This window comes from Rhamphochromis longiceps, linkage group LG6, assembly GCF_057381845.1.
Source record: "Rhamphochromis longiceps isolate RC_006_pf linkage group LG6, R_longiceps_female_GT1.1, whole genome shotgun sequence".
In the NCBI taxonomy this organism is placed as follows: Eukaryota; Metazoa; Chordata; class Actinopteri; order Cichliformes; family Cichlidae; genus Rhamphochromis; species Rhamphochromis longiceps.
This window is the reverse complement of record NC_140562.1, coordinates 39,463,316-39,478,965: the sequence shown is the minus strand read 5'-3', so window position 1 is coordinate 39,478,965 and position 15,650 is coordinate 39,463,316. Positions and strand designations below refer to the sequence as shown.

General features: G+C 43.3%; 1 protein-coding gene across 1 annotated transcript in view; it reads right to left on the bottom strand.

Annotated features, from left to right (window-relative positions):
* Positions 1-15,650, bottom strand: part of LOC146668708 (neuronal acetylcholine receptor subunit alpha-7-like) — a 56,360-nt gene that overhangs the window by 26,945 nt on the left and 13,765 nt on the right. The window contains exons 3-4 of the mRNA XM_085410705.1: positions 13,554-13,598; positions 4,467-4,576 (exon numbers count right to left, since the gene is read on the bottom strand). Coding sequence (XP_085266831.1) covers positions 4,467-4,576; positions 13,554-13,598 — 155 coding nt within the window. The remainder of the gene's footprint in view (positions 1-4,466; positions 4,577-13,553; positions 13,599-15,650) is intronic.

Here is a 15,650-nt window from a genome sequence, read left to right as displayed (position 1 = left end):
AGTCTGTAGCCCAGCCATTAGCCACACCAACCTCAGCTCCGTCGTCAGCCTCACCTGCTGTTCAGCTTCCAGCCCCGTCAGTTCACTCACCTGCTCTCCAGTCCGCTCCTGTCCAGTCACCCGTAGCCCAGTCGCCTCCTGTCCAGTCACCCGTAGCCCAGTCGCCTCCTGTCCAGTCACCAGTAGCCCAGTCGCCCATCCACCAACCTGTTCAGTACCCAGAGCCTGCTGTGAGCTACCCTGCTGCCCAGCCAGGGGTTTCCGCACCCGCTGGCCCGGCCGCTCCTCAGCCAGGGGTTTCCGCACCCGCTGGCCCTGTCCTGTGTGTGCCAGGGGCTCCAGTGCCCACTGGTTCTGAGACCGTTTTCGCTGGAGGGCCCGAGGAGCCCGTCCGGCAACCTTCCTCGTCAGCTGGGGGTTCAGGAGAACCGCACCAGCCTCATGCCTCGTCGGCTGGAGGGCCCGAGGAGCCCGTCCGGCAACCTTCTTCGTCAACTGGGGGTTCAGGGGAACCGCACCAGCCTCATGCCTCGCTGTCACCTAGCTCTGCTTCGTCCTCGTCTGGCCCGGCCTCGGAGCCTTCGTCCTCGTCTGGCCCAGCCTCGACTTTGGCTTTTATTTCGCCTGCTGCAGCTCCGGCCTGTGCTTCGCCTGATCCTGCCTCGTCTGGTCCTGTGCCCACCGGGCCATGGCCAGCACGCCTAAAACTGGAGAGCCGCCGCTGCCTTCCGCGCGGCCGGCCCCCTGAACTGCTCCGTCTCCTTCGCCGCCGCCGTTGCCTTCCGTGCGGCCGGCCCCCGGACCGCCTTCGCCTGAGTGGCCGCCGTTGCCTTCCGCACGGCCGGCCTCCGGACCGCCTTTGCCTGACTGGCCGCCGTTGCCTTCCGCACTGCCGACCTCCCGAACTGTGTCCACGTCACCGCCGTTGCCTTCCACACGGTCGGTCCACCGGAACAGTCTCGCCTCGGGCCACGTGGCCGCCCACCCGAACTGTCTCTGTGTGGCCTCCGTCCCTCTGTCCTGGGCCCCCTCCGCCCGCCCTGTTCTGGTTCTTTTTCGTTTGGCCGTCGGGTGCCGGCCTTTGAAGGGGGGGTCCTGTCAGGGTTCCTGGGTCGGTGACCCAGTGTTTTCAGTTCACACTCACTGTTTATCTACTGCCTGTTCCACTTCCTGTTTTATTGTGTTAGCCTTGGTCTGTGTGTATTATGTTCAATCCTCTTCCCATTATCATTAGTTCATTATGTTCAGCTGTGTACTCACCGGTCCCTCATTATCATCATTATCACCAGTCTGTGTATTTAAGCCCTCTGTTCTACCCATTCAGTGTCGGGTCATTGATGTTGTTTCTGTCGTGTGTTCCGTCCAGTCAGTCAGTTAGCCAGCCAGTCTACCAGTCCGCTAAGTCCAGCCAGCCAGCCATCCATCCTATCATCTGTTGTCTACATATTCAATAAACCTCGTTCTGCACCACGAGTCCTGCATGTGGGTCATCCCTTCCTCGCCTCCGCACACGAGCCCTGACACACTCAGTCATAGGTAAGCTGTAAATCTGTCACTATCTCTCCCTTATGAAAGAATATTTAATCAACTTAAAGAAGCTGAAACAGAAACATCAGGAGTCAAATCTACCTCTATCTTGTGTCCTGTTGTCTTTTTCCCATCGAGTTAAGTGAAGCGCTGATGCCCTGTTTAATATCATCTGTTTTGACAGGTTAATAATGATCCACAATTACATAGCTGTCTGTTTTAGTCACATAAACTGGAGCACTATATAAATACCACTTCAGCGTTTCCTCAAGTGGCCTTGCCTTGCACATTTCTTTGATTAATGTTTAGCAAGTGGACATCCTTAAGTAAGAACTAGAACTGTCTTCCACTTTGCAGTTTAAACTGTAACGATTACTTACTATGGCCAATAAAATAAATAAATAAAAATTTTTTAAAAAAAACCTTCCTAAAATTGTCTATGTTGTTGCAACTCCTAAGATATTTTACTGCAATTTTCAAAGGAATTTTAAGTGTTTCAAGACACCTACCAAATTCTTCTCTGAAGTGAATATTATTTCACTATTTATTGACTTTATTTATTTATCTATTTTTCTCAGCAAATGCTTGTAGACAAAATCATGATTGATGTGCCCCACAGAGGCACACTGGGTGTTGCTGTTGATTTTTATTATGTCACAGCTGTTTTGCAAAAGGGTAAATGTTCTGTGTTGTTTACTGTGTAGGCAGCTGTCAGTATATGTTATAAAAGTCTAAAATCAGGTTATGTTTGAGGACAACACTGGTGCCACAGAAAAGGTCAAAATGCAAAGGACTCTGGAAAATGATCAAGTCAGTCACTGGCAGTAATGTGAGGTGCTTGAATTCTTCTTAAATCTGACCAGATCTAGACGACATTGTGAAAGCAGCCCAAGCGCTTTGTATTTCTTCAATCTAGCCAAGCAGGACAATGAGCACAGGAGCCTCATGTCCAGCCAAATATGCTGAAAGAAAAGAGGTTCTGTTCTATTGACCTCTGTATCAGAGAAGCCAGTGAGCCAGTGTTCAAGAGACAGATTATTTCCCCTTTGTGCTATTAAAGCCCAATTCTTTGATAAAGGAAGAAATGAGCTTGTTCAGATGGATGTTTCCAAGAGCCTGTGGTTCATTATTGAATTGAACCTCATCTACAACCACGGTGACAGGGCCTAAAACATGGAATTAAGAGAAGAGAAGAATTCTCCAAATAAATAAAGGTAGTACAGAATATAGCTTAAATTCTCTCTATTCTTCTGAAGCTTGAATCGTTATTAGTTTTCAAACTAGCCAAAGCACTGGCAATTTTACCCACTTGGCACAGTGCTTTCAGTAGTCAGAGTCCTATGCTGTTACTGGAAACAGATGCAAAGCCTAAAAGGAGTTATGGTTTATTCCCCAAAGAGGGAATTGGCTCGATCATTTAATTAAATGATACTGTAAGCAGAGTGATATTTCATCTATAGAATCTTTCATTCTGCTGTGTTTTTGGATACACAGATACATGGCAATGTAGTGTAGTGTTGTGTCCATTCACAAAAAGCATATTTTTCTACATAGAAGAAGAATGGCGAAAGAGAGAAAATGTAAAAACCAAAATATATAATGAAATCTAATGAAAAATTAAATGGTAAAAATCAATTTGAGGAAACAGTGTTGATTATTCTAGTGGGCAGTATGATGTAATTAACAGCAAAGTGGAGGTTTTGTAATGTGGGTTGCCTGTCCTTATCATTTGCTTAAAGTCAGTACACTTTATTAAATACCCACTCTAATTCACTACACTTTACCATGTGAACAATTTTAAATACAAAATGGTGAAATACCAAGAACTGTGTAAGTTGTCATGCCCATGGACTGCAAATTATATAATGGGTAAATTTAGCAACTATTGCCTGAGAAACTACGTTTGAAAAGACATTATGAAATGTTTTACTTAATTTGGTCTGAAATAGTTTGTAAGCTTTTTATATTACTGTTGTAGCCAATTAATTGATGAATAAGTATTTTAACATGGTAAAATAAATTGCTAATTACCAAAATTGGACTAACAAATTCTAGTCATGATTATTGATTTGCTGTCATTTCAAAATTGTGTTTTTTACCCTTCACATTGACATTTTAGCCAGAAGATGGCTTTCAAGTTTTGGCTTCTGCAAGCTCCAAAACAACCCGTTCTCACTCCCAAAGCGTAACATTTTACGCTAGGTGACAAATCGTCACCATATTACGTTTTCGGCTACCCACCACGTTCCTAAATGACGACCTCGGAAAAAGAGGAAATATGAGAACCGTCTGGACTGAACCTACACATGTTCGCTCTTATTCTTCAAATCGCTTAGAAACACGCTATTTAACATCATTAAAGTCCTGGTTAAGGTCAGGAATAAGGTTATGGTCAGGGCCAGGGATAAGGTTAGGTTTAGGGCTGGAATACAGGGCTGGAACGTCTACTCCCGCGGGAGCGTCATTGCACTGGATTCCAGCCATAACCCGCCGCGTACCATAAGAACGCCGAAGGTCTCCTTTCGCGTTCCTCAGGAACGCCGCGGGACGTGACAAAACGTCGACATGTTACGCCTCGGGAGTGAGAACGCTCTGTCCAAAAACACAATTTTCTTTTCTCAGTCCTTTATGACTGATAATGGAAAAAGTATATATCAAATTGTATTCAGTTTTAAGTTGTCAAAAGTCAGAATAGTTTTTTGTTTGTTTGTTTGTTAAAGATTTTTTTCTGTTTCCGGTTGAAATAGTTAAAAGCCATTTGAGCAAGGCATGTTCTTCTAATGGTATTAGAAGATCTATATATTAACTTATAGTTGGATCTGCTAGATGAGCATGGTTCTAATCAGTAAAATAAATGAACAAATGTTACTGGAAAGCAATGAAGTGACCCAATCACTAGCCTGATAAGACCAACTCAAAAAGATGAGAATGTAACATACCTGTTGTACAGAAGAATATCTGGGACCCACACTAGATTTGAAGGGAAACGGAGATTCTGAACCCCAGGGTAGCTGTCTGGGTTCCATGAGAGGTAAATGTCTGTCCAATGCTGAAAACAAAGTGTCAAATTAGAAAAAATTATGTAAGGCAATGGAAAAGTGGAGGGTCAACAAAAGTGACATGTGAAGGAAACTTTTTCCCACCCTATATATTCGTGGTACAGTTGCATATATATCACATCACTGGTATTTCATAGCATTTTTTACTGAAACTATATCCATGCATATTATTGCTTTACCCTTGAATGACCAAAAGTATCAGAAACTGCAGTAGGAAGAAATCCACTGATAAGCTGGAATTTCCATCTGTTTTATGTGCATTGATATTAATTTATGTTTCACATGGTATTTGAATCCTCATCTCAACTGATCTGAAAAGTTTGGTGATTAACCAAGAATAGTTATTGTAGATAGATTTTCTATAGCAGATCCTAGAGGATGAGGGTGTACAGGATGTTGGAGCCAAGTCCAGGCCAATATTTTACTCAGTTACATCATGCCATATTTAAGTATTTGTCATGATCTTTAAGTTTTTATTATAATCTTGATCATTTTAGGTTATAATGTAATATGCTGTGCTCCATAAATTAATCCTGCTTTGTTAGTCTGTTGTTGTTGTAAAGTGCTGGTAGATGTCGTAAAGGGGGTGTGTATTTGGCCCGCATGCGGAGGGGTGTGGGTAAAAGGTTAGGTAAGCAAGCAGGACGTGGAGCAACAGTTTTCTGATCGTCGCCGTTTTAATGTTATCTTTTGTTGTAACACAAAGGGAATATAAACGGAGCTCCCACCAGAGGCATTTGTTTTGTACCTTTCGATTTGTAAGGAAAATAAATGTTTTGCACCTTCTTTCCTTCGCCTCGTTTTTTGCTATCGGAAGGCATCCAAGAGACTTAACAAGAGCACGAGTCAGAAACTTTACGTTCTGCAGAAGCGGCAAAGAAGGACCGAAGGTTGTCGCTATAATACAGAATTCTACTTTCCACTCAAACATTTTGAATATGATATTCAAAATGTTTGCTATGGATTTTTTTTTCTTTGTCAAATCACTGTAAAACTACCACAAGATTTTTAAGTACTTCTAGTAAAGTGTTGCTGTATTAGATACTCCTCTGTTTGCAGATAAGAAGCTTTTTAAGTCCTTAACAAGAGGACAGCTTCAACCCATTAGAAGTCAAATATTTCCTCTTCACACAGACTAATACAGCTGTTGGCTCTTCTACTTTGTCTCTAACTCTGATAATGAAGCTTGGCACAGAAACGTTGCCAGGCCAGCAGTTGTTGGCACTAACCATGTGCAGTCCCATTTGAGCCTGCCAGTATTCAGCTAACTGAACACAGCATCAAAGGGTTCAAAAACACAAAGAGTGAGTGTGATATGTGTTGCTTCTGTGCTTATTTTCATTACTTGTAATGCACAGCATGATGATATATGATCCACAGTGGTATAAATACTGGCATTCATCCTGGCATCTAAACGTATGCTAGTATTATGCTTTTTTCTAAATCTGTGTGCAAGCACACGTGTTACCCAGATTAACCACAATATTGAGCATGTCTTTACAATACAATTCACTGTTTGGAAATCTAGTTGTCAGGGTATTCATGTGGACAGACCATTCACCCAAACATTACATGGCAAGCACATTTACTCACGGCGAAGGTGGTTACAGGATAAAGTGCTTCGCCATTATAAAAAAAAAATCGGCTTAGGAGTGGCTTGACCAAGTGTATTCAGACTTAATAAAATCCATAAATTAGTCTGTCACACCCAGTCCATTGAGGTCTTGTCCCACTACTTGCAGCAATCAAAGAATCTGCTGCTAACATCCGAGTGACAGACACTACAAGACATAGTTTTTCCATGCTCCAATGAGTTGGATGTGTTTTTGCTGCATGAAAGCTATATGGTGTGTATATAAATATATGGTGGAGGCATTCAATTGCTGAAAGCACAGGGCAAATTCCTCATGTACCAACAAAAATCCCCAGAGCTAAAGTAGCAACAGTATATTTGGGATCATCTGTTTGTGTGTATGTATATGTGCATGCATGTATTTTTATAGTGTTTTTTTTCTTCCACTTAAAAGGTTTAGTCCTTGTGACTGTCAGCATGTTTCCACACCATCTGTCAGTTAAATATACAATAGAAAATGATTTCAAAGATATTCCATCCATCTCAAATGGGCCTGCTGCATATGTCTGCACTCACGCAGCTAATGACTTAATCACTACACTTGTCATCTGTGGGCCTTGGCGGTTTGGTGCTTCTTTTCATGTTCATTGGCTGGAAACACACAACTAACAGCCAACAGAACTAATCACAGCTCACTAACTTTGTAGTCTGTCAGGAACAGATGAGGAGGACTGAAAGCTATGTAAGGTAACAGCTGTCTAAGAATAGGTATGGAGTTGCATAACATAAATTCAAGACAGCATCTGTCACGGCGAGTGAGGTGAGCCGTGTGGAGGCAATGAAGGAGGATCCAAACGCAGGCAGTCGTGAAGGTGTGAAGGTGGTTTATTGAGCATGAAAGTAAATACAAACGGCAAAGGGAGCTATGACTAACTAGACTGGGAACAAACTAACTACAGAACACGAACCTGAACATGAGCAGAAACACTTAGCGGTTGACAGCAGGGAAACACAGATGACGCAGGGTGGAATACACAGACGGACCAGCAACTACAATGACGGCAGACATGACTTAAATACACGGAGAATCACAGGGGAATTACACACAGGTGGTGGACACAGCTGGGAATGATCACAAGACGAGACAAAGGTAAAACTGAACACACTCACATGAGACGCAGACCATCACAATAAAACAGGAACAAGAAACCATCACACTAAGACAAACTCGACAGAGAGACAGACAGACAATGGCACATGGAGCTAGACAAATACTAAGCAGACACAACCGAAGAACAAATCCTAAACACCACAGAAACATGAAACTCAAATAATAAACATCATCATCATCAACACTACAAGAGAACAAGAAAACAATCCCTGATGCAAACTAAAACATAATAAAACTCAAACTACTGGGTCCAACGGACCCAGAACCGTGACAGTACCCCCCCCCCCCCCAAAGGGCTGGCTCCCGACAGCCCCAAACAAAAAAGCACAAAGCACCAAGCCAGGGCGGGTGGAGGGGGTCCAGGAAGGAGGGTCTGAAACAAAAACAAGGAGCACAAGAGACCAGAATAAACCAAAAACAGGCCAACACAAAACAAGACCATACACGAGTCCACAGTAAAGTCCGGGGGCCGACAACACAAGAGCCGAAACAGTTCAGGGGGCCGACCCTGCACACAGCAACGGCGGCGACAGGCAAACAGTTCTGGAGGCCGACCGTGCGTGCAGCAACGGCGGCGAGGAAGCAGGTCCGGGGGCCGACCACGTGGAAGGCAGTGGCGGCCACCGAGCAGGTCCGGAGGACGGCCGCGATGCCAGCGGCGGCGACGAACACCTTCCGGAGGCCGTCCCCGAAGGCCATGATGCCATCTCAGAGGCCCGGAAAACGGCCGGCAGAGGCGAGGCGGAACGGGTCGAGCTGGCACCGACGGCGGCGTGGCAACCACAGGACCAGACGAGACAGGACCGGACGAGGCAGGACCGGACGAGGCAGGACCGGACGAGGCAGGACCGGACGAGGCAGGACCGGACGAAGCAGGACCGGACGAAGCAGACGAGGACGAAGCAGAGGCTGGACCAGGCGAAGATGATGAAGACACGGAGGCTGGACCAGGCGAAGATGATGAAGACGGCAGTGGGACGGCTGCGGAACCTGACGGCAGCGGGACGGCTGCGGAACCTGACGGCAGCGGGACGGCTGCGGAACCTGACGGCAGCGGGACGGCTGCGGAACCTGACGGCAGCGGGACGGCTGCGGAACCTGACGGCGGTGATGCTGCAGAAGGTGATGTGGAGATGTGCTGGGTGGGCTCCACGGGCCCTCCAGCAGACGAGGCTTGAGGCTGGCTGGGTTCTCCTAAACCCCCAGCAGACGACACTTGAGGCTGGCTGGGTTCTCCTAAACCCCCAGCAGACGACACTTGAGGCTGGACGGGCTCCTCAGGCCCTCCAGGGAAAGCAGTCTCTGAAGCAGCAGGTACGGAGACCTCTGCCAGTGTGGACACTGGCTGGGACTGAGCAGCACCGTGGCTAGACTCAGGCAGCAACAGTGGGATACAGTCCTCAGAGGGCTGGAAGTGTTCCCCAATACACTCAGCAGAGGACTGAGGCGGACGGGTGAACTCACTTGAGCTCTCAGGGGGTGCTGAGAGCCGAGACTGTTCAGGTGAGTTCTCCGGTGAGGCTGCTGGTGCTGGTGTCTTGACCTCTAGGGGTCCAGAGTTGGCTGGTGACTGACACCCAGCCTCTGGGGAGGCCCTAGAGGGAGCAACTGCCTCTGAGATGGCCAGCTTAAATGAACCAGCAAAAGTTTGTGTGGAGTGTGTTCCCTGCTTGTAATGAGGCTGTGAGGATAAAGGCTGGGTAAATGAGTGGACAGGCTGCTGAACTGGTGGCAACTGAGCTACAGGTAGCAAAGTAGTAACAGGTGGTGGAGTGGCTGGCTGAACTGATAAGGCTGATGACTCTCTTGCCAACTGAGCTATTGACTGGGCTATGGACTGTAACATGGTGTCTACTGGGTCTGACTGTGACTGTGATGGAGGTGATGAGTGAGTGGCTGACTGAGTTAGCGACTGCTGGGAAGCTAACCGAGCTACCGGCTGAGCAGCTGACTCAACGAACACAGCCCCGGTATAAACAGTCATATGAACTGGTGAAACAGACAGAGCGTCTTTTCCACTCACCACAGCCGGCAGTTCTGAAGTCCTATTCTCCAGCTGTGGGGCGACGCGCCGACGGCGCGATCGTCGCTTCCTCCCGGGCAAAACCTCCGGCGTCCGGCTGGGTTGGGAAGCGATAGCGGCTGGTGGGTGTAGGTGAAGTTCGTGAAGGATGAAGTCTTGCGCGAGTGGGTGTAGTGAGTCCAATAGCCAGGGATAATCCGTGAGCAGCTGTTGCAGTCTGGCTTCCAGAACGTGGAGGAATGCTTCTCCCTCATGCTCTAGCCACAGGTTGATTATTTGTGAAGCGGAGTTCGTGATGAGGTCCCGAAGCTCCGTGGGTGGGGTGAATGCCGCTGGATCCATATCTGGCTGGTCCGTACTGTCACGGCGAGTGAGGTGAGCCGTGTGGAGGCAATGAAGGAGGATCCAAACGCAGGCAGTCGTGAAGGTGTGAAGGTGGTTTATTGAGCATGAAAGTAAATACAAACGGCAAAGGGAGCTATGACTAACTAGACTGGGAACAAACTAACTACAGAACACGAACCTGAACATGAGCAGAAACACTTAGCGGTTGACAGCAGGGAAACACACAGATGACGCAGGGTGGAATACACAGACGGACCAGCAACTACAATGACGGCAGACATGACTTAAATACACGGAGAATCACAGGGGAATTACACACAGGTGGTGGACACAGCTGGGAATGATCACAAGACGAGACAAAGGTAAAACTAAACACACTCACATGAGACGCAGACCATCACAATAAAACAGGAACAAGAAACCATCACACTAAGACAAACTTGACAGAGAGACAGACAGACAATGGCACATGGAGCTAGACAAATACTAAGCAGACACAACCGAAGAACAAATCCTAAACACCACAGAAACATGAAACTCAAATAATAAACATCATCATCATCAACACTACAAGAGAACAAGAAAACAATCCCTGATGCAAACTAAAACATAATAAAACTCAAACTACTGGGTCCAACGGACCCAGAACCGTGACAGCATCACTAATTTGAGAGTATGAAAGGCTGATTTTTTTTCTTCAAATTCATATATGACACATGTGAGTCAACTGCAAATCCAAAGAGGTAACAGAGGTAATTGAAAATGTAGCACTAATCTGATTTTCGTTATTTGCAAGGGTGAATTGATTTTATTTGCACTGCAATGGCCATATTACTATATAAATATTCTACAAAATGTTGGTTTCATAATCAATGGATTGTTAACAATAACACAATTTCAGATACACTATTTTTATTTGTTTATTTGTTTTTTATTTTCAGTGCTGAGTATTTCAGTCACATCTGAATGTAGAACAATCATTGACTGATAAACCTGTAATCCCAAACTTGTCCTTTCTTTGACTGTCTGGCTGACTTTGTATGAGCTGGTTAATGTAAATCTTAGGTCTCTCTCAAAAATTGCAATGTCTGCAAAGCCCCCTTGAGCCACTGAACCATAGTAGATGCCAGTATTAAAGAGGAGGCTTCCTGAATAATTGATTTATTCAACTTGTAAGGTAGGCAGCAGCCAACTCAACGTGACGGCTGTGACATACTTAATGGGATCTTCTGAGTGTGGCTGTTCTTATAATGAGACTGTTGTACCTACCTGGTTTGATGTAACACTTTTCCTAGAGCTACTAAACGCTGCAATCCATATTTTTTATGCTATTTACTTCTTTGCCAGTTTCTATTCTGATATAGAAATTCTATTTAAGTGGATAAGAGATAGGAATTTGTCTGACAACAGCATAGCAACCACACACAGGTTTTGGTGGACTGTGTTGAAGCAATGCAAAGTTTTTAAAGAAATTATGAAAGTAGTGCTTGGAAATATATGCAAACAAAATTACCACAGATAGTGTGGCATTTGCTGCAACCTGCAACCTAAGTCAACAGTCTAATCCATGTTTCCCTTCACACATACAGTCATGCAATGTTTTGACTGGACTGCATAGAGTAATGTGAAAACAAAGTACACCCTTACTGCTTACATGGGAATTAAAAGACAGGTGCTACTTATCAAATAGATTTGAACAGTTTTAGCAGTTTGCTGGTTTAGAGCATTCAGGCATATTCTAACACATGCAGCCTCCCCAGGAATGGATGTGCCTGTAAATTTACCGCAAGGTCAGATCAAGAAATGCTCAGAGAAATTGCAAAAAAACCTAAGAGCTGCATCTCAGATGCTACCGGCCTCAGTTAACATATTAAATTTTAAGGACTTGTAAAAAGCATGTCTTGTTTGGAATGTTTGCCAAGATAAAGCTCTCCTCTCTAAAAAGAACACAGCAGCAGCTTAAGTTTGTGGTTTAAGCCAAATGGCCTTTGTAACAATGTTTTTAGGAAACTTGAGATCAAAGTGGAGATGTGTGACCATAAAGTTCCTAATCCACATTTGGCAAAAAAAACCAACACAACATACAGTACAAACACCTCATGCCAGCTGTCAAGCACAGTAGTGGAGGGATACTGATTTGGACTTGTTTTGAAACCAAAGGACTTGGACAACTTGCAGTCATGAAATCCACAATGGGCAATGGCTCAGTCAAAGTCCAGACAACAATCTAAAATGTGGCAGTGCTTAGGATAGATAAGTGGAGTTGTTCTTATGTAGTACCTTTCTAGCCTGTTTGAACACTCAAAGCTCTGTATACAGCATGTCTCATTCAAACGCACATTCATACAACCATTTTTTTCTACATCTTAGTGTTTTCTGTCTTACATTCATATTCCGATGAACTCATCAAGAGCAACTCAGTGTTCAGTAACTCATTCAAGTATACTCTAGCAGACTGGTGCAACCAGGGATCAAACCTACCAACCTTCTTTTTAGTATATGACCTGTCCTACCTCCTGACTAACAGCCACCATGGAGGGTTCAGCATTAACGAATATCTGCAAACCTCAATTAACTAAAAAAAAAAATAGAATATATCAACAATATCAAATTTGTCCCACAATGACATGAGAGACTAATGAAGTCATACAGGAAACAATTACTTCAACTTAGTGCAAGTTATTTTCAGTAAAGGTGAGTCTCACAGATGGACTTTTAACAGGAATCTACATATTTTGTATTAAATACCTCTACACCACAACAAAGTAAAAACCTGAACTGTTGACTCTCTACAATGAAGATATTGTGTAGCAGTTATGCTTTGGGCAGTATTTAGTTAGCATGGATTGGTCCACTTACCTCCTTAGGGAACACGATAAATACAGATCAATACAAAGTTGTTCTGAGTGGTCAAATTTATGATGACATTTTTCTGTGCTGACGGCAGTGATCCTGGACAAGCTGACAACGAACCTATCCACAAGACACTAGGGGTTTATGGTTCAGTGGTTTGATGTGTATGAAATGGATGTGAGTCACTTCACAGTCACTAGAACTCAACCCAGCTGAACACCTATGGGAGATTTTGGATTGATGTGTTAGACAGACGCCGCCTACCATTATCAAAATATAAAGTGGGAGAATATCTTTGGGAATATGGGAATGCTGATAAGTCCAGGAATATCCCAGAGACTGGCATGTAGTGGCCTAAAAACTTAAAAAGTAATGTCTTTCTTTGTCACCTGTCTGTAGGAACGGCACTATTTTTTGTATTTTAGTGTGTGACTGTATTAGTTGAGGAGGATGTTGATTTTTCTGTGGCTTTAGGAACCAAGATTTAAAATTTGTATTTTAAATGTTGAGAATGTCAAATCAGATATAATTTTTAAGAGTAAAACAAAGGTAAAATAGAAAAGCTTAAACAGCAAAATAAAGTAACCCAGTGTTTTAAATCTTGAGTCCTGAAAGAATATCTTTGAAAATATATTTCTATCACCTTCCCCTGCTATATTGCTGACAATAAATAGCCTTATGATACCATGCTATTATTAAATATTATATAATATCATATTATCCTTTGTGATCCATCTTAACATAATTTTTCCTTTATACTTGGCAGTTAAAGATGTCTGCCATAAAACTGCATCGTGCTGTTTCTTGTTTGTTCCCAGAAATTGTTTTTGTTAAAAACAAAAGGTTATTGGTTGTAGCTTGTGCTATGCCTTCAAGAGCAGTCAGATGTGTACACTTATTGAAAATATGAATGACACAGCCCACATATGGCTTCCAAAAATATACTAAACGACAATTATTGTGCAGTGATCACACAAAAAAGGACTTAAAAGTGAGACGTACCAGCTGCAGCCAGGCATTTGTTATCAACACTTGGTTCTTTTCATCCTGGAGGGGAACAAAAGGAGACGGAGAGAATAATCAGCAGTGAGTTGACATGGGTGCAGGCAGATAGTAAATGACAATATTCTACAGGGAAAGAGTAAAAAAAAAAAGAAAGAAAGAAATTATTCAATTCTGGTAAACATAAGGCACAATAATGAGACAGATCGGCAATGAAGTCAAACAGCATCTCATACGAGTCTGAGCTGCCGGCTAACTGAATGACAATGATGTACTTTTTCAGCATTCTCTTATGTACAAGGTTTTTCCATTGCCACGTCAAAGAAGTAACATATATCAATATTTTAAACAGAAGTAAAAATAATAAAGAAACAGGGTCAAGCAACAATTTCCATTGACAATAGACAGGGTGAGTGCTTTTCAAGAAAGAGATGAGCATACAGCCATTTCTATCCATATTGTGAAAGTATAAATACACAGAAGCTCCTAAAGTCCAACTCATGGTCAAATGTTCAGATGGAGAAAAACAGAGAGGATGGCTGTTGATTCTTTTATGATTCTAGAAGTAGTGAGATGAGAGTGAGAGCAATAAATGCAAAAAATATTCAGAGAAAACTGATTTCAGAGATGCTTCAACAAAGCAAGTCATAGAAGAAATAGTAGTAGTAGTATTGGATAAAGAGAGACAGGAACAATGCAGGGGGGAAACTGAGATGTGAATGAACTAGAGTCTGTTTTGTGAAATCCTACATGACAGCAGCACATTTTGCTCCTTGTGTTATTACTGATACATTGGGTTCATGTTTTATCACTGCCTTGGATCTGAAACACTTGCAAGCTGCTTGTGGGTAACTGGATGATCTCGTGCTGTGTTTCTTCATTGAATAGCCCCTTTTTAACATTCATGGATTCATTGAAGTGACTTATCACATTATCTTCTACCCATGACTGAAGCTGGAATAATACAGTTATTTCAACCCTTTCAAAACTTTCCCTTTAAAGTTACTGAGATAAAATCATGAAATCAATTTACTGTACTCTCTATTTTTCTCTGTTTGTCAGAACTAAGCTTCTGAACAGTTTTCTGTCTTATCAGACTCTTTCACGCTGTTACTTTTATTTTTCTCCCTCTGGATGTTCAGGATTTCTTATTTTGTGAAACAGTCCAAGTGGTGAAGTATGGTTAGATATGACCTTACAGGTCACCTTCAGATGTTTTTAAGACTATCTTTAAACATTAGTTGGGAGACCACGTGTACACTGAAATATTTGCTTGGAATGATTCTTGATTTTCATTGAGATGTTAGGAAAACCCTTCTTTAAGATGTATACAGTAGCTTGTAAACTTTGATTCTATATTTTACTGCTAAATAGATTTGAAATACTAGAAATGAATCACTGTCACATATATCCCCTCTGTTGAATATTGCTTGCCTAATAGTATAATCTAAAAACGGTAGTCAAACAGTAAATAGTACTTTGATAATGTTTCCATTAAATTGTTTTAGAGAGGCGTTGACATATTCTTCACAATAATTTTGGAGGATGTTTGAGGGTATTTTAAGTCCTTTATTTGAGCAAAACTGTCCTTTGTCACTGATCCTGTTCACAACTTTTGTGTACAGACTTTCTATTTGCAGGCAAGTAGAGCAAGGTTTCTGGTTTGGTGGCCTCAGGATCTCCTCTCTGTAGGATTAAAATATAACAAAAACAAGTCTGAGGCCATGGTTCTCAGCCAGAAATGGGTAATGCACCTAGAAGGATGAGTTGTTACCCCAAGAGTGGAGTCAGAGACTGACAAACTGATTGTTGTAGTGTCAGCACTGACGTGGCTGCTGTACAGATCTGTTTGTTGTGAAGAGTGACTTGAGCGTGAAAGGAAAGCTGCCAGCTTACCAGACAATCTATGTTCCTACTCTCACCTATGGCCATGAGTTTCCTCTGGGCTCAGACTATGAGATTGGTTGAGGAGCTCAGCCAGAAAGGGGTCATAGTAGAGCAGCTACTTCTCAGTATCCAAAGGATCCAGCTAAAGTGGTTCAGGGATCTGACTAGGATGCCTACTGGGCACCTACTAGGTGAAGTGTTTCAGGCATA